Source organism: Patagioenas fasciata, chromosome 2 (assembly GCF_037038585.1).
Source record: "Patagioenas fasciata isolate bPatFas1 chromosome 2, bPatFas1.hap1, whole genome shotgun sequence".
In the NCBI taxonomy this organism is placed as follows: Eukaryota; Metazoa; Chordata; class Aves; order Columbiformes; family Columbidae; genus Patagioenas; species Patagioenas fasciata.
The window spans coordinates 60,361,768-60,380,285 of record NC_092521.1 but is presented as its reverse complement, the minus strand read 5'-3'; the positions used below and the strand labels follow the sequence as shown (position 1 = coordinate 60,380,285).

General features: G+C 34.3%; 1 protein-coding gene across 6 annotated transcripts in view; it reads left to right on the top strand.

Annotated features, from left to right (window-relative positions):
* Positions 1-18,518, top strand: part of RTTN (rotatin) — an 83,269-nt gene that overhangs the window by 10,860 nt on the left and 53,891 nt on the right. For 4 of the 6 annotated variants that reach the window (XR_011737474.1, XM_071804286.1, XM_065830934.2 and 1 more), the window contains exons 10-21: positions 3,336-3,451; positions 5,400-5,570; positions 6,856-7,068; positions 8,916-9,028; positions 10,155-10,281; positions 12,370-12,495; positions 13,247-13,363; positions 14,633-14,772; positions 15,026-15,197; positions 16,323-16,422; positions 18,026-18,114; positions 18,253-18,370. Coding sequence is in view for 5 of the 6 variants with exons in the window: in XM_071804286.1 (XP_071660387.1) it covers positions 3,336-3,451; positions 5,400-5,570; positions 6,856-7,068; positions 8,916-9,028; positions 10,155-10,281; positions 12,370-12,495; positions 13,247-13,363; positions 14,633-14,772; positions 15,026-15,197; positions 16,323-16,422; positions 18,026-18,114; positions 18,253-18,370 (1,602 nt within the window). In the remaining variant the exon portion in view is untranslated. Of the gene's footprint in view, positions 1-3,335; positions 3,452-5,399; positions 5,571-6,855; positions 7,069-8,915; positions 9,029-10,154; positions 10,282-12,369; positions 12,496-13,246; positions 13,364-14,632; positions 14,773-15,025; positions 15,198-16,322; positions 16,423-18,025; positions 18,115-18,252; positions 18,371-18,518 lie in introns of those variants that run through there. The other 2 variants (XM_071804287.1, XM_065830935.2) reach the window with 2 other exon arrangements.

Sequence of the window (18,518 nt, the reverse complement as noted above, 5' to 3'; positions counted from 1 at the left end):
TCTTTAGACAAACCTTTTAAGAAGTTCGTATTGTAAGGTGAGTACCTCAAATAAGTAAAGGACAGATGATTACTGAGATAACAGTTCTTTTCTAGGGACTTTGTTCAAGTCATAAAACTTGAATCTTCTGGTTGATTTCCAGAATTGCTGCAGAAGTTTCAAATACTCTTTACTGATGATGCGAAATAGTGGTAGGAAAAGTGGGTGTATGGTGGAAAAATGGTGTGGCTGTATAAAAAGTCATTCAAGAATATGAAAAAATAACAACACTTAAAAAATTGTGTTCTGCTCAATTTGAGCATAGAGTTTTCCTCCTGTTCAAGAAATATTAAACAAAAATTCTGGGAAAAGGTTTGTTGTCATTCCTATGAAGGCAGTAACAAATTATGTTTTAAGAAACATGAATAATCTAATTGCAACTAATGATTTTTATTTTAACTTAAAAAGGTTCTAAATTGCAAAACCTTTTTGAAGGACAGTCTTTTTACCCTTAGGTTGTCTAAAATAGTATTTTTTTGAAAAACCATGCCATTCAAAACAGTTATTGGTAAATGTGGTAAAGTTTTCAAATATAGGAGCTGGAAATCTGTATCCATCTATGACTAGAATAGTTGTTTTTTTAATATACCTGTCAACATTTCCTGAGCTTGGTAGAGGCTTGAACTTTAAAATTTTATGAAATATGTATGAAACTTTCATTTACTGTTGTTTTCATGATTATTTATAACTTTTTATGACTTTATGTTCTGTCACGGGATACTAATTTACTTGTGTATTTCATAGCAACATCAGCATTAATCTGTGTCCACAGGAAAATTATTCAATCCTAATTGTTTTGGTAATAAATGAAACTAAAATGAATAAAAGCTTTGTTTTCCCCTTTCAGAATAGTGATATTTAAATATTAATTCTTCATGAGTACATTCATGACTTCTGGCATCTTCTCTTTTATTTATAATGTAAAACTGCAGAAAAAGTATTTTCTGTCTTCTCTGTTTCTGGTACACGTCACTTCAAATCTGCAGAGTTAAAATGCAGTGAGTTTTTCCGTCTTTCAATATTCTTTCTCTGCGATCTATTATAGAACTAAAATAGCTTCATTTTCAGATGAAGTTGATGTCTTTTTCTCCTGCTATCAGGTTTTTTTGACTTTTTAAACTCTACTAGATAGTATTTCTTCTTCCTTCCTTTGTGCTGTACTATGACATAAATTGTAAGCAAACTCATATTTTATCTAGTTCCCATTGATGTGAAGTCCTGTGATCTGAAGGCACGCTGTGATACTGTGACACACAGTAACACGCTGTTTCTCATGTGGTTATATTTCTGAATTGTTTTTTCAGTAAAATCAACAGGCACTTTTACTAACGTTATTATCACTTATATGGTAAAGTGTAGTTTGTGTTTTTTTTTTTTTTCCTAACTGTTTAAACTACTGGGTAAAGGAAAACCAGTAAACTTAGTGTAAAATTCTGTTGTTTGTGTTTAGTATATAATGTATCTTTCAGTTAAACTTAAATTCTGTTCCCTGTGGAGATGTTCATTGGAATTTTTCTTCCTTTATGCTGACTTGTCTTGTGAGTAGAGTGATTTCAGGAATCAGTAGTGGTGTGGGTGTTGGGTGGTTTTGATTTTTTTTTTTTTGTGATCTGTTGTAAGCTACCATAATTGTCTTAAGATCAGTGTTAATACTGCATGCCTTAAGACAATTATTTAAATCTGAACAGCAAAAGTTTGTTTTACAGTCATTGATTTCTGTCTTACCATGCATTTAGTAATAATGAGCTCTTAGCACATACTCGTTGCCACAAGTGTTGAGAAATGAGTATTTTGCTGATTTATTAATGTAAGAGTATGATGGAATGAACTTGCATGTCTGTAGGTCATGACAGCTACAGCAAACCATTGTTGCAGTTGTTGTATTTAGCTATTACTTAAAAATATATCTGAAACTATAACTTAAATTTAAACCACATTTTTTAATACTTACATTATAATTGAGAAATTTAAGTCAGCTTTCAAATGTTTTAAGCACAGAAATTCGGTTAAGGATTTGCCGAATAATCGTGAACAGTGAAAGTGCTTTTTGGCCTTTTCAGGCATAGAATCTTCACACTGGCTACATTTTGCCGAAAATAAATGGAAAACATCACTTCTGTGAGATAAGAAAAAGAAAGCTTTCAAAAAGGCCCTGTGCCATTCTCTGCCATATGCTCACTCGGAGCAGATCACTTAGGCTGCAAGTTGCATGAGCTGTGGTCATTGTCACTATGTATATAGTCCCACACACGTGTATGTATTTTTTCCTCAAGTGTATCAACAAGGATTCTACAGTGTCTAAGATCTACGAAATATAGAAAAAGTGACAAACAAATTAATGTTCAGTCATAACAAGCAGGAGAGCTTGGCTTTTTAAAAAAAAATATTTTGAAGGATGCAAAATTTTTATGATAGTTAAAAAAATTGTAAATTCACTGGTGTTGTGTGAAATCTATCTGTGGTTTTAAATAGAAACATACCCCAACAAGAAACTAAGCCAACAGTTGCACTAAATTGACTATTTGGGGGAAACTGTCACCATACAGTTCCCTAGGTTGCCAGACAGTTTTGGTGTCCTGTCTTGTATGAGGTTGAAAATGTTTGGTCTGGCTCCAAATATTCTGCCTTCTTCGTGAAACTTCTTTGCGGTCCCATGTTCAAGCATAAAACTGTACCAAGTATGTAAGTCACTAATAGACAGACTAGCCTTGTTGTTAAGAGATACTGAGTCAGAAAGAGCAGTGAAAATGAATATTAGGCTAAAAACAAGTGGGGAAATTGCTATGGAGAAAAGTACAGGTGGCTAAAGTGGATATTCATCTACTTACCTTTCAAAAGAGGATGTAAAAAAGATCTCAAACAAAATAATCCAGGAAGAAAGCTACTCTGACTACACCAAAAATGCGGATTAACAGGAATAAGTAACACATATGGAAGATCTATAACCTAGCTGTCTGGGTGGGGGAAATAATTGACTTTATTCTGAACTTCAAAGGAGTCCAGTAATTGGATTTACAGCTATAATAAATTTTAATATAGGGTTTAAAGAACTTCAGTCTTTTTTCAAGTGTATGATTGTTTTAATCTCTTCTATTGTGATTTTTGACTAGTAGTTGTCTTCAACAATTCAGAGCTATTGGTGGTTGAGGGCAGATAGTTTAGTAGAAGTGTACAGGAAAACCAAAATATCAGAATTTCAGATTTGGAATAATCACTTCTTCAAAATGGTGTTTTCTGGATATCATAATATAGTATTATGTCTGTATTTGAACTTATCCTCTCATTTGTATTCCTAGGCAGTAGGAGAGTGACAATGGAAGTTCTTGAATTGCTTGTTGAAGATATGTTCCTTATTGGTGATACTATTTCTGAAAATGTTTGGGAAGATGATAGCCTATTTGCATTGGAATTGGTAAGATTCTTCAGGCTTTGATCAACATATTTAACAGTCTGCTTTTATAAGCCTCTGACATTTTCTGCAGTGATTCATATATGTATGTAATCTGCTGAGCTTCCCTTTTGAAAACCTTAAATAGTTTATTATCAGCTCTATCACTGGCACATTATTTTTATTTAAAATGTAAGTTATTTTACCACATGATACTTGAAGTTTCACCTCAAGAAAATAAGCAATGAATTTTGTCTTGTAGGGAAAGGCCATTAAGCAGGCATTGAAAGAAACACACATAGTAGGGAAGGGGATCTGAGGAAAAGGTACTGGCTGCAAACGTTCAAGAGCAATTTGGTGTAAACAACACACTTTCTTTACTCTTTATAAGCTATCTGCTTAAAATTAAGGAGATAATTGTTTAGATTCAAGACTGGATTTGTAAGATACATAGTATAATTTCTTACACAGGACCTATAGATCCTTGCACAGATTTCAGCTATCCTTAACTCTGTTGCTTAGCTGGGAAGGAAAGAAGGAGTTTTTTGGCCCAGGAGAGATTCAAAGTACTAAGGTGCTGTTGACCAAACAATTTAAATTGCTGGAAATACGTAACTGAGCACAGTTGAGAGTTGTTATATACATGAAATATTGAATTGGTGAATAACAGATGAAATAGCAATGGGTTATTTCTTTTTTGGAGACAACTGGAAGCTGTAATGGCTTATACATGTAACAAACATACCAGAGGTGCAGACTGAAACTTGTCTAAAAACTTCAGGTAAATGTATTCTGAAATGCACATGACTTAAATTAGAATGAATGAAAATATCACTAAATACGGAACAAAGGTATTGCGATAATTATTAATTAAAATATTACTGTAAGTTTTTCCTGTTTTCCAGTTTTGTCATGTGCACTTCAGGGCAGTTTGATTCTGCCATGTCAAAAACTTAGATTCTGTAGATTGCTGTAGCTTTTGGGGATCATGAGCTTTGAGACCGTCACCCCTCTCTTGGGGAGAAAAAAACTTCTTGGATGTGCTGTTGATTTGAGACTGCATGGTCTTGAAGAAGAGGCTCTTACTGCCTCTGCAAACTGTAACAGGGCAGTGAGAAACTTACTTTTTTGAACTCCTGAAGATGAAAATAAATCCTTTTCGTCTCACCCTGTAGTAATGTGTGTTGATAGTTACTTTGAAGGACTTATTTGATTTAGTCAATTGCTTCTTGTAATTTTCTTCAACTATGTTGAGTCAGATAAATAGTGCTTAATTGCTTAACAGTGATGATCTATTTCTGGAATTAATAAGCTAAATCTCACACATGCTATTGCTGCCTTAATCATTATTTGGCATTCCTGACAACTGAAATTAATTCTATGTTTGTTCCTGTGTCCTTAAGTACAAACCTGGCTTTTTCAGGTGACCAAAACTAATTTTGTATTCTGCAGTGTCAATGAGCTGGATTCTTGAGTGTGTAGTCTGTGAAATGTGCTGCTGTTTCATTTGAGAATGAATAGGTGTTAAAAACGTGATGTTCTCAAAGTTTGCATTGTGTTTTTTTTAAATTATTTTTATTTTAAGGTAAAGCTTTATTAGTGGTTCATATCAGCTCCTACTATTTCCGTGTTAGCAGTGAAGTTCAAAATAGTTAAAATTCCACAAGTTCAGTAGAGTAGTGAGCAGGAATTAAGAGGGGGATAAGGGAGGGAAGGGTTATGGTAACCAGTAATGGGTAATTACTGACCAAAGTATTCAGAACTGGAATTGAAGGCAGAGTGAGGTCTAGAGCTAATGCACAGTTCAGATGACAAACAAAATGCCATGTATTTTGTATGATTTCTACATTTTAAAAATTATTTGGTATAATTGTGTTAATGATGCTATGAGTATAAATGCTGTATAAATGCTGTAAAGATACAGTAGTGTTTCAATTATTTCTAATGATTGTATTTCTTATTTTGTTTTCAGAAAGACAAATTGCTTCTGGTCTTGGGTTTGCTTGGAGAAACTATATTATATCACAAAACCAACATAAGTGCAGAACAGCCTGAGGTGATGTTGGTGCATCATAGAATGGCATTTATCAGCATTTCACTCTTTACTGTTAGGTTGCTGCAAATACTTCTCCCTGTAGAAAAGGTATGTCAGCACTGATTCTAAGTAATTGTCTTTTGGTTTTGCATTTTAAGAGGGCAAAAAGTGTCACCTTCCTCAGTGGGCAAATAGCCACTGGACAGAGAAATTAATCTGATTTACATTGGCTGTTAAATGAGGACAGAAGGCAGCTTTGACTGTTCTACAGTTATTGGTGCATTCTGCAGAATCTTCTGCAGATTTCAAGGCTCAAAAAATATTTTTACTATAGTTTTTAATCAGTTTTTGAAATTCGATATTTTTTTTTTCTTCCTATAGTGTTTTTTTTCTTGGAATGATGCATGGTTTGCAAAGCTATGCTGCCCCCTGCTTATTTATAGTATGTGTGCAAGTAAGACTAAGTAAGACTGGAACTATATGATGTTTAAAATCATCACTCTTAATGTGATAGAACATAGTAAGCAATTACACTTTATACGTTGTAATGATTTTAATTACTCTTTTCTTCCAGTGCTCTTGAAAACAAGTTCTGTTGTGGACTGGTTTTGCTGTTCTGTTCATTTCAGATGGGGGCATCTGATGTTTTGAAAGTTTTGTGGGATGGAAAGTGTTAGAAGATGTTTAAACCTGTGTGGGTTTACGTGTTTTTTTTTTTTTTTAATCAGTTTTTATTGCAGTGTAGCTCTGTTTTAGACATTCTTTAATCTGAGTAGCAGACTTATTTTTCAGTTACAGGCTTTTTGTCACAAGTATTAAGTACTTTACTATCAATATGACTTTTATAATATTTGTCTTTATGTTCTTATGTACATAATACAGAATTTCAGTTCTGTGTATGCCAAGAGTTGGAAAAAAATTACTGCATTTGAGGTCAACGTTTTAGTTGAGGGACTACTGAACACTTGCAGTAACAAAACCAAGCACAATAAGAAAACACACAACAACCAAAACAACAGCAGAAATCCCAGTTCTTAGTATGTGATATTACTATGTGGAAGTATAGACAACATTTTATTGAATACAGAAATAATTGTCATCTGTGTGTTCTCTGCCATCTAGTGGTTAGACTGTAAATTGACTCTGGTCTTGACTGGATCATACACAACTTTTGACTGGTTGCAGATCTGACATTAGGATGGACATCTAATGAACTCTCACTTTTTAATTATGAAAAAAAAGTCTTCATATAAAAATTATTTGATATCTGTTTCTTTCTCTGATTTTTATGTAGCAGCAACAGTGATTGTACTTGTTGAATGACTTCAAGTGCTGTTGTTGATTTGACTGTATTTTCAGGCTGTTATTCTGACAATTGTTTTCTTTTTCAAAGGCGAGTAAAGTTTTACAAAAGAATTTGCTGAATGCTTTGTTTCTTCTCTCTCTGGACTTGTCTTTCTCCTTGGAATACCCAAGCATTCATGAATCCATTGCAGCCTATCTGGAGCAGATGAGTACTGAGAACTACAGTATTTATAAACAAGCTTCAGAAGCTGCATATTCGATTGAATGCACCTGTAGCTTTTTGACTGAAGTTCATAAGAAGGTGTGGAAATTTATCATATAAAATATTTTTTGCAGGCAAATTTTTTTCATCCACTTCCCTTTCTTTGTGGTAAAAGCTATGGTCTAGCATGGCTGAAGAAAATCTGTAAGCATGAGTATTCCATACTATGCAAAATGTAGTTAGTTTATATTTGTTTTCATTAATAGTACTTATGATGTTTAGAAAAATCTTATCTTGAGTAAAACCAAAGAAATAAACACTTCGGGAGTGGAAGTAGGCACAAGACTTTTTATGGGCAATGAAGAAATCAGCAAATAATATGTTTAAATATATAGTGTGTGTGTGTATATATGTTGTCCAGTATTTAAATAGTTCAGAAAATTTTGATTCCCAGCTATTTGGCAATTACAGAATCACAGAACAGGTAGGGTGGGAAGGGACCTCTGGAGATCACCTAGTCCAACCCACCTGCTAAATCAGGCTCACCCAGAGCAGATCACACAGGAATGTGTCCAGGCAGGTTTTGAATGTCTGCAAGGAAGGAGACTCCAGAGCCTCTCTGGGCAGCCTGTTCCAGTGCTCTGGCAGACTCAGAGTAAAGTAGTTTTTCCTCATATTCAAATGGAACCTCCTGCGCTTCAATCTGTCCCCATTGCCCTTCATCCTACCATTGGGCAGCACTGAAAAGAGTCTGGTCCCATCCTCTTGACACCCACCCTTGAGATATTTATAAACATTGATAAGGTCTCCTCTCAGCCTTCTCCAGGCTGAACATACCCAGCTCTCTTAGTCTTTCCTCGTAAGAAAGGTGCTCTAGACCCCTCATCATCTTTGTAGCCCACCACTGGACTCCCTCCAGTAATTTCTTGTCCTTCTTAAACTGAGGAGCCCAGAACTAGACACAGTACTCCAGATGTGGCCGCACCAGGGCAGAGTAGAGGGGCAGGATAACCTTCCTCTACCTTAATGGCCCCCAGGATACTGTTGGCCTTCTTGGCCACAAGAGCACATTGTTTACTTGCGGTCAACCTATTATTGACCAGAACTTCCAAGTCCTCCTCTGCAATTGTAGCTCTAATAAACAGCCACTTCTAGACTCTTGAGATTTTTGTGTTTCACTTTGTTATGAAGACAACTAATATACCTTTATTAGTTAAAGAGATTCTGGCATGGTACTGAAATATTCTTCTCCGTTATCTAAATGGACAAGTAATTGTGCAAAATACCTTTTCCATTGATGCTAAAATAAGTGAATAAAAGACAGCAATATAAATGTAGTGCTATCTTAAATCTGAGTTCATCTATCCTTTATGGAGGCAGGTTCTGAACTTAATAGAAGCAATACTTTGCTCATAAAATACTGTTTACAATTAAGTTAACTCCATCAAAGTTAAATGGCTCATGTTTAATGTATTTGTTAACCAAATTATGAAGACATATATACTTAAAAAAACCAAAACTTGCTTTTTAATACTAGTAGTGAATTGTTAAATTTTTCATTGTACTTTTCCTGCATAAAATGCTTATTGATTTAAAAAACTAATAGCTTGATTAAAAGCATAAAGTATTCAAGGATGAGTATATTCTTCGGCATTTTAGAAAGTGTTTTGAATAGTTATAGTGTTCATGCTGTGAAATGTTAGACATACATTATACCTATTAACGGAATTTTATTGGGGTTCAGCAGCTGAAGCGTTTTCAGCTCCTAGGAGTAGGTTCTAAAATTTATTTGTTTGAAATCTATTGAATTTGTTAATTATAAACTTATCTGTGAAAGGCTGAACCAAACCCTAGATGTATTAAATGATGTTAAATTCTGAAAGATTATGCAATAACATTGTATACTTTAACTATTGCTAATTCTTTCTGTTTGTTTTACTTGTCAGGGGGATGAGAATCTTTCTGAATTAGTAGAATTGGCAGATCAGGCTTTGAGTAGTCTACCCTACCATCAACATTTTCCCTTGCTTCATGAAAGCATTCGCATATGCTCAAATATGTGAGTACATTGCTATTTAAAACTTGAGAAAATATAGTCTTTTTTTATGGACAAACTTTCTGAAGTAGAAGATAAACTTCTTTATTCCCTGTATTTGAACAATTGCTTTATTTTAGCCATTGAAAGGTCTCTTCTGAATAATTTGTGTCATTCTGTAGTGAATTTCCTGAAAATTGAATTTCAGGTGCTAAAAACCTAATGTTTTATTTTTCCTGTGTATAAGCTTTTATGTAGTTGTATATGAAATTACAATGTAATTTACAAAGAAACAGTCTTAAAACACTTTGACTTATCTTTCAAACTTTTTTTATTTAAAATTCCTTTGTTCCAAGTGTGTTTGTGTAGCCTACTTTTACTTTCAGAAATCCTAAAGGACTTATTGGAGATGCTGTATGTTACAATATGGCATTTCATTTATTAAACAGCATGTTTTTATTGCTTTTTAGATTTTTCCATGTCTCTAGTTAGAGAATTTAAGTTACCCTGTGGTGTGTGGAAAAGTTCTTTATTGAGCACTTAATTAGAAATACAGAATCTTAATTTTAGACTGGTTCAGAATTTGACGTTAGGGATTTTTTTTCAAAGAAAACTACATTTAAAATCTCTCTGTTTTTAAATTATGAAACATCAAAACACTTTTCAGTGATCTGATGCTTTTTGAACAAATTATTGTTTGGCTACTCTTTCAGGCAGCAGGAAATTAAGTTTTTAAATAACATCAGTTCACTTTGTGATAGTCAGATGGACTTCTGCAAGCATAGATTTTTTTTTTATCGTATACCGTGATCTAAGGAACCTACTGAAGTTCAATAGAATTTTACTTTTTCAGATGAACAGAAATGTTTTTCAGGGTCCTAATTTTGATGAGAGAATTTTGAAAAGCTATGGTCTTTGATTACGTACATGTATAAAAAGACAAATTTACAAATGCGAAGATTGAGACTATGATTTTAGTAATTATATTTTGATCTTTGAGCTTTCGTCTCTCAAGTAATTTTGCAGGATATATACCTTTTCAGAAAGTATTTTTCATTGAATATCCTGAAATTTAACAGGAAAATTTTTGTAGACATCTTTGGGTACTGTTAAATAAATGATAGGTAAGTGAATTATTTTTCATTTTTAGTTGGAAGTCTGCTGAGGCGAAGTCATTGCTGCAGGCTGAGAGTCAGAAGGTGCTTCTCTCTCTGCTGTCTCATCCTTCTCTGAAAATAAAAACTGAAGCTTATCACTGCTGCTTGGAAATAGTTAAGGTTAGAACTAATGCTTAATTCTCTTGGTGTTGTGCTAAATAATGCATATTATATTATTTCCTCATTAAAAGCATTTTTAATGCAAATTCTGTTTACCATGTTGCATGCTGTGAAATCTGTATAGGCCTGGACTTGGAGTTTGCTGTTATATTTTTGGTATTAAATCTACTTGGTTAGGTTACTTCAGGTACTGCACTTCAGAATGACGGGATCTCTAGTGGGGCGTGAAAACAGTGACTTATGATTTTACTTCTTAGAACAGTTCTTAATGGTGGTGACTTTGTATTTTTCACTGCTGTTATACAGAAATATTTCTGCTTAATTTTGTTTTCAAAAATAATTTAAGTGTTCAGTTTTGCTTGTCTGCTGAAATGAGGTTGATAGAATCACAGAGTTGTTTGGGTTAGGACCTTTAAAGATAATCTAGTCCAATTCCCCCCTTTCGCTATATCAGTTTGGTCAGAGCCCAATCCAAGCTGACCTTAAATGTTTTTGGGGATGGGGCATCTACCACCTCTCTGGGCAACCTGTGCTAGTATTTCACCACCCTCATTATAAGAATTTCTTTCTTGTATCTTGTCTGAATCTCCCCTCTTTTAGTTTAAAACCATCACCCCTTGTTCTATCGCAATAGGCCTTGGTAAAAAGTCTGTCTCCATGTTTCTTATAGTCCCCTTTTAAGTAAGCACAGGCTGTAGTGAGGTCTGCCCAGGGCCTTCTCCAGGCTGAACAACCCCAACTCTGTCTTTCTTCACAGGAGAGGTATTCCATCCCTCTGATCATCTTGGTGTCCTCCTCTGGACCCTCTCCAGCAGGTCTATGACTTTCCTGTGCTGAGGGCTCTAGAGCTGGACACAGAACTCCAGGTGGGGTCTCACAAGAGCAGAGTAAAGGGGCAGAATAATCTCCCCTGACCTGCTGGCCATGCTGCTTTTAATGCAGCCTGGGTTACGATTAGCCTTCCGAGCTGCAAGTGCACATTGCCGGCTTACCTCCAGTCTTGTCAGCCGGTACCCCCAAGTCTTTCTACTCAGGGCTGCTCTCAATCCCATCATTCCCCAGCCTGTACTGATAGTGGGAGTTGATCTGACGCAGGTGCAGGATCTTGCACTTGTCTTTGTTGAACTTCAGGAGGTTTACATGGACATGCATTCCTCATGGACAGGTTCTATTCCCTTCATAGCAATTTTTCACTTCCCTTTCATTTTTTGTTCTTTTCAAACAATAACAAATTAATAAAATACTGACACTTTCAGAATAAATATTTTTAGCTAGTTTACACTGTAATTGCTTAGACCTTAGAAAAACTGTGAAAGAAAAATACCTCTTTTTTCCTATGTGTAAAAGCTTGGGTTTAAGAACATGTAAGTCCTTTTATGTACTTGTTTTAGAACCTTAATTTGTTATTGTTTTGGTGGGGGGATTGTTTTGATTTTGTTTAATATGGATATTTTGTCACTGCTCTATTTTTTTTATAAAGGTAGCCCAAGGGATAAAGAGTGTGAGCTTCCTGACAGTATGACTGTACTCTGTATTAAGAATGGCAATATCCTATTCATCAGGACATTTTAGTTATTCAGTAATATTGGCTCACAAAATAAAAATCACTTTTCTATTTTGATATAATATTCTATCATAATTCTTATTTGCTGTAATGGACATCAGCTAAACTTATTGCCCTTATAGCACAATTCATTTATGCACAAAGATGCTAGAGATAGGAGTTTTTTGTGACACTTGTATTTTTTGTGAGATTTTTACCTGCCTCTTGCAGATTTTGCTTATTTTAATGTAATATCAAAAAATATATTAAGTGTGTGTAATTTTTTTATTTCACTATTATTTAAAATAGAAACAAAATTATTTCGTATTTCTTAGTCCTGTGTAGCAAAAGGAATTTTCAGTCAGTGATCTATTAAGATGATGTTTCTTCTAGGGCTATAATGTTTAGCTTTCAGAACTGTAGTCTTCCAAACTGCATAGAAAAAGCCTTTCATGAGATGACAGCTTCAGGCAGTTTATAAACCAAGATGTAGTAGTGGAGACTATCTTGAATTTTAAAACTGACCAACTTTATTTTTACTGAAGGACTCTTTAGGTATTCATAACGTTGCTCAACCTGTGTCTTCGGTCTGCCGTGGAGTGCATTTTCTTCTTCATCCAAAAGTTTTGTATGAAATCTGTACTTTTGGCCTTCAGGAAGATAAGAATGAGGTACTGTGTTTAGTAGCTATAAGTTGTTGTGCATGCAAAGTGAGTGTTGATATTCTTTATGGTGGTCTGAGGCTTACTTGAAATTTTGACTACATAGGGTTTCTTGTATATAGAAAAGCTATGCAAACAGTGAAGTTGTAGTAAACCCAGAGTTTCTTTTGTGATGAATTACAAAATAATGTTCTATGCATATGATGCTATTAAATGTAATAAAGATGAATGAAAAATGAAAAGCTGTGTCTTTTATTCTATTCCTGTAATATATTCAGCCCTAATAAAACATGCAGAAAGTGAAATGACCATGTAACAGGCTTTAAGTCTTTTTTCCTCCCATATCTTCAGAAGCATATTGTAAAGACTGGGAATGAAATGCCCCTGAAATGTAGGATCAGGAAAGAATAGAAACAGTTTGTTTTACCTGCAGGATAGAGGGGCCAACAGGCATATAAGCTGAAGTAATGATTTATTTTATAATATTTTAGAAAAGACAGACCAGAGTTCTAAGGGGAAAATGACTGGATGCTATTTGGGCAGAACTATTATATTGTGTGTTTTCTCTGAGAGGCTTTTCTAACAACTTTATGCTTAGTGTGAATGGCATTTAAAAGTTGCATTCTGCAGGGGCAGTATTTTGTCTGCAGATACTCTCTTTGAGATGTTTTTGTATAACATTTCCCGTTACAGCATTGACCAGCTGACCTAGAAACACTGGCTGTTGCATTAGTTTCTGTTTTTTTTTCTTGTTGAGCAGGTGAACTGCACAGCCAAGGCCATTCTGATGCATCTATTGCAGGGACAATTAGTAATGGCAGCATTGACTTGGAACAAGTTTATTGAGGCCCTCTGCCCCGTCATTCCTGTTTTACAGGTACTTTTAAGTGCTTTAATTTGAATTTGATGTATGAAATCATGTAAGCAGCAACACTGTCATGTTAAATGACAAACCGAATACTCACCTAAGTAGCAGGTGGAAACTAGATTAACAGCTATATACCTACAGACTTGATTTGTCAGATGTCAAATGGAGAAATGTTTTATAGGGGTCCTAACTATCAAAGTTACTACTTTGTAGACAAATTTTAACCTGGTATTATGAGAATGTGAAACTCTGAAATATTGTAGTAGAAATCAGCAAGTGTTGACTGAGACTTCAGTGGTTTAAAGATAAAAGTGTATAATCCAAGCATAGATTAAAATATTGCATACTTTTAAAAATCGATTAATAATTAGAATGTCCCCCATATCTTAAATTTGAAAACTGTAGCTCATCTTTGATGATTATATAGTTTTCTGTATGCACTCAACAAATAGCAATAGGTGTAAGCTGTGTTTTCTGTATATTTTGATGTTTGCTTTTATTTTGTTTGTTTCTGGTAATCTAGAAGGATCAACAGTCAGTCGTATCCTTAGATCTTAGTTTTCATACCTGTAATAATGCATGAATTTTCTTCTTTTTATCTTTAGTCTTGGCTTGATGTAATGGGAACTTCTGCCTTTCTCAGTCTGATTTTTAGCCTAATTGTTCCATCCAAATTCTTTATTATTTCTTTTCTCTAGTGCTAGAAATTTTCCTTCTGTGATAAGCCTATAGTCTTCCAGATTAGATATTTTACTGCACGTGTCTGATGTCTGCTTTTTTGCCTTTTCTAGCTTTGATTTAACTTAGCTAATACATCCAAGTACACTTTTTGTCTTTTTCTCTTGATAATTATACCTACTTATTCATATCACTGCTATATAGTCATTTGTTGTGTGCACCTCAGTATTGCCATAAGTTGAAAAACTGCTTATGTAACTTAAGCCTTAACATAAACTGCACAAAAATCAAGGCAAAAATGGGGAGAAACTGCGAATAAGATGGACCATGGCATAGAACTGGCCTTACAGAGCAGCATCATGTTAACAGATTGAAGGGTAAAGTTTCAGGTTAAAGTACATCTGGGCCATGAAACACCTCTTTAGTTTGATTTAGATGTACAAATAATCTTTTATTAATTTTTTAAATTGTTTTTGTGCAGAAATTTTGCTCCTTCTGCACCCTCTCTTTGCCCTTGAAAGTGAAATTACCTTATCTAATTTGCTTTTTTTAGTAAGCAGATGTTTTTAATTTTGGAAACCTTTTGTTTGTTTGTTTTAGGGTTATGCTGACACAAAAGATACACTAGGTAAGTGTATCTTCACTTTGAGTGAAACAACCTCTGACAAAGGAGAGGGTGTTCTCCCTAGAACTACTAGACTACGGGCTGCTCTGCGTCTTCTCTTCTCAAAAAAGCAGTTGTAAGTAATGCCCTGTATAATTTCAACACATTTTCTAATGTTGATGAAAAAAATGTTTACTCTAAAAAAACCAATTGGTTGTTATGCAATTGCTTGATTAGAAGGGTAGATTAATCAATATTGAGTTAAGTACTTACCTCCCCCACTGTATTAATTTTATAAACTAATTAGTTTTTAACTCTAAAGCTAAAGTTGTCTAGTATGAGGATTTTATGTGTGTGTTTTTTTTTTTTTTGTATATTTGCTCCTTTAGGGTTCGTTCTGTAGCACTTAAACATTTAACATTCCATCTTTTGAATGAAGAAGGGGCAAACCTGAAACGTCCTCATCTGCATGGTAGTGTGCTTTCCAGCATTTCAAACTTATTTGTTACAGAAAGAGCTATTGAGCTAAAACTGGATGATAAAACAGAGCCTATATTTAAGGTGAGTGAACTCTGTCTGTATGTTGTGCCATTGATCAGCTCTTCTACCTGCCCAGTCACTGAAGTTATCATTTTTGAAGGCTGCAATATTTCATACAAATTGGCTTATTCTTTTCATGTGAACTTAAACAGTAGTTATTATGCTACCATATGCCCCAATAAGAAAAGAATGCCTTCTTTCTTCTTGTTGCGTGGTTGTGGTTTTTTTGTTTGTTGTTTGTTTGTTTGTGGTTTGTTTGTTTGTTTTCTTTCTCTCTGCAGATAAGTTAACAGCAAGACTGGAGTATGAAGAGCACAGACCTGCTCTTCTTACAACAATTTCATTGTGCATGAGTAGAGTGTGATTTTTCTCACACAGTGCTTTTTTTCCCCTCACAAAATCAAGTTTTACTGAAACAACACAAGTAATTTTTAGTGTGAAATATTCTAAAACAGATTACAAATTCATGTCTGTGTTTTCTTAATATTGCTGCTTTGGCAAAGTGAAAAATCACAAGTACTTGACCTATGAGAGAACTTGTATCTCTCTTGGTTTTCTTTTTTTTTTTTTTTTTTTTCCCCTTACCATTTTCCCTCCATTCTCCTTCCTTCTTTACCCTCAACACTTTCAGATTAACAACAATGCTAAAAAATGCTAAGGTGCTTGCTCTCTGAAAAAACATATTCTGACCACTCACCGTACATTTGTTGTATACTCTTCCCCTACATCCTTCAAAAAGTTAGGACCTGAAATTTATTTGAATATGTTGCATTATTTAAATTTCTCTAACCAAATTGCCATTAAAATGTCAGTCGCCTTCACAGACCTACAAGCATATTCCAGTATTTCTGTGTCGCGTTAAACTTCCTGTAGTCCTGCATAAATTAAACATTATTTGCTAGAAATCTGCTTCTGTTGTGCACTGGAAACTATTGTCTTGCTATATTCCACAGGTATTATTAGAGATTTGTTGCAAAAAGATTATAACCGTATCTTTTCTTCTTATATGCATGTGGGATCTAATAAAATGCATCCTACTAAGGAATTTAGATCTTTTTATTTTCTACTTTCTATTAGGAAATTTGGCTGGTTGCCTCGTTTCTTAATAGCATACTGGATGTATATCTAATATAGTTTTTCTTCTAGGCAGAAACTGTTGAAAAGCTATATGATGTCTTCACTTCTGATGCTGTTGACCTAGTTTTACGGAAGTCTGCAGCTGACCAGCTAGCTATCATTTTAGAAGGTAAAATTCTTTAGAGAATTTATATTCATGTGCTGATCATTGTGTGACCTTGCAATTTTGGCAGGTTTTCTGTATGTTTCTGCGAAGGGTACTCTTTGCAGTTTTTATCTATATTGTCGGACCAGAATTTTAAGACTATTGTGGATAATGTGCCAATTCAAATAAAAAAAGTTATTTGTTGTTGTTCCCTCAAGAATAAGAAACAATGATCTTACTATATAGAAAAACAGTTCCCTTGGGTAACAGAGGAATAAGCTGAATTCTGTAAGCTCTTTAAGAGTTTTTTTTCTGCTTTTCCTTTGGAGTGTTCGTCAATTTGTTAACCTGTCTCAGAGCTAATTTTATGCTTAGTGAATGAATTTCTTCCTCCATTTTGACTTAGCCTGTATAGTAACTGCAGTTAAAATGAATTGAAATGTCATTTGTATGAATTAAGGTTCAATAAACTCAAGCTAAGCTTCCATGATTATACCCTCTTTTGCTATCAAGAGGCAGACTCCCTGTGACGTTTCATCTAATAGGCTTGCTGGGAAAATGTTCCTCATTTTACTCTTTATAATCAGTCACTTAAATCCTAACTTTCACAGGTGGTTTGTTTTTGATAATTATGTTGTTCACATGTGGAAAAATTATGAATTCTGGTAAAGAAGATCTGATTGAATTAAGATGCAAGTAAGCAATCTTGTATAGAGCATTATTGACTTGGTGCAGGGTCATAACTGTAGAGTTTAAAACCTGCATGTTTGTGTTCTACCTACTCAAACTCTTGAGTCAAGTATGTTTTCCTTCAAGGAACTCAAATCCTAATGACAGAAAAAGTGTTTTTCACCATGGGAAAGTGATGTCTTAGATAGTATTAAAATTTACATTTTTCTTGTAACTAAAATGAGTACAAAATTGAGGAAATATCTACATTGTCTTGTAAAATACATTTAGTTATGGCTGCCGAAGGTTTCTGATGTCAAAAGATAATGTAAGATGTAACATAGGATGAAATTGTAAAGGAAAAAATGCAGCTTTATTGAGACAAATTCCATATGAAGAATCATGTCATAATTATTAAAACAAACAAAAAACCCCAGCAACACAACAACAAACCAAACCAACCCAAATAACATAGTTTTTTGTTTGTTTGTTTGTTTGTTTTTGTTGAATAATCTTAAACCAGATGCTCTGAAGGATGAGATCAGTGGAAAATACTCTAGTGGTGGTTGAAGATTTGTAAATACTATTTTCAGTTTCGTATTAAACTGTTGAAGACTTTTAAAATATTACAAGTGAAATCCACTTTTGACTGAAATTGAATTGCACTGAGGCTCACAGTAATTGTGGAACATAAAGTTCTTATGGAAAGTATGTAGGATATTTCTTATGGAAAATTATGTAAGATACTTAAGAATCTACTGTTCAGGAGGCTACTGTAGTCAGATATCAAGGCTTGTGGAGAGTTGCCTTGGTAAAACCAGAGCTGTACTTGTTTTGTTGATGGGCAATTTTGGAAACTTTCTCTCAACAGCAAGAGTTTGTGATCTTGCAGAAAGAAGTTCAATATTAAATTGGTGCAGAACCAGTGATTCTTACTCTCTTTTGTTTTTTCCTACAGATATCAAAATGCACGGCGTTGTGAAAAAGTTGGGTGTGATAGAAAAGATTTTGGCTTACCTTAGTGAATGTATAAGTGTGGATGGCAAGGTAAAAACCATTGTTCTAGGTTTCTCTGCTATAGATGATGGAATGTATTCCTTCTTAGCATGACTGATTATATTAAGCATCTCATAACAGATTATCCTAATGATTTTCTGTATTTAATCTTTTTCTCTGTTCCTGCAGCTTATGGAATCCATTGTGTTACCGTGTCTAACACTGTTACGCAAACTTGTATATGCTGATCCAGTTGTTCGTCTATCCCTAGCACAGCAATCATCTTTATTGCTCGTGTTATTCAGAGGTAAAGATGCTTTTTTTAATTTAATTACATTTGTGGGGAAAAAAAAAGTGTGAAATATGGTTAGCTGTTCAAGCAAAAGCCTTTTTAGAACTTCGGATCACATCAGGGTCTCTTATAGCTAGAACATAAGTCATAGTGTGCTAGTGTT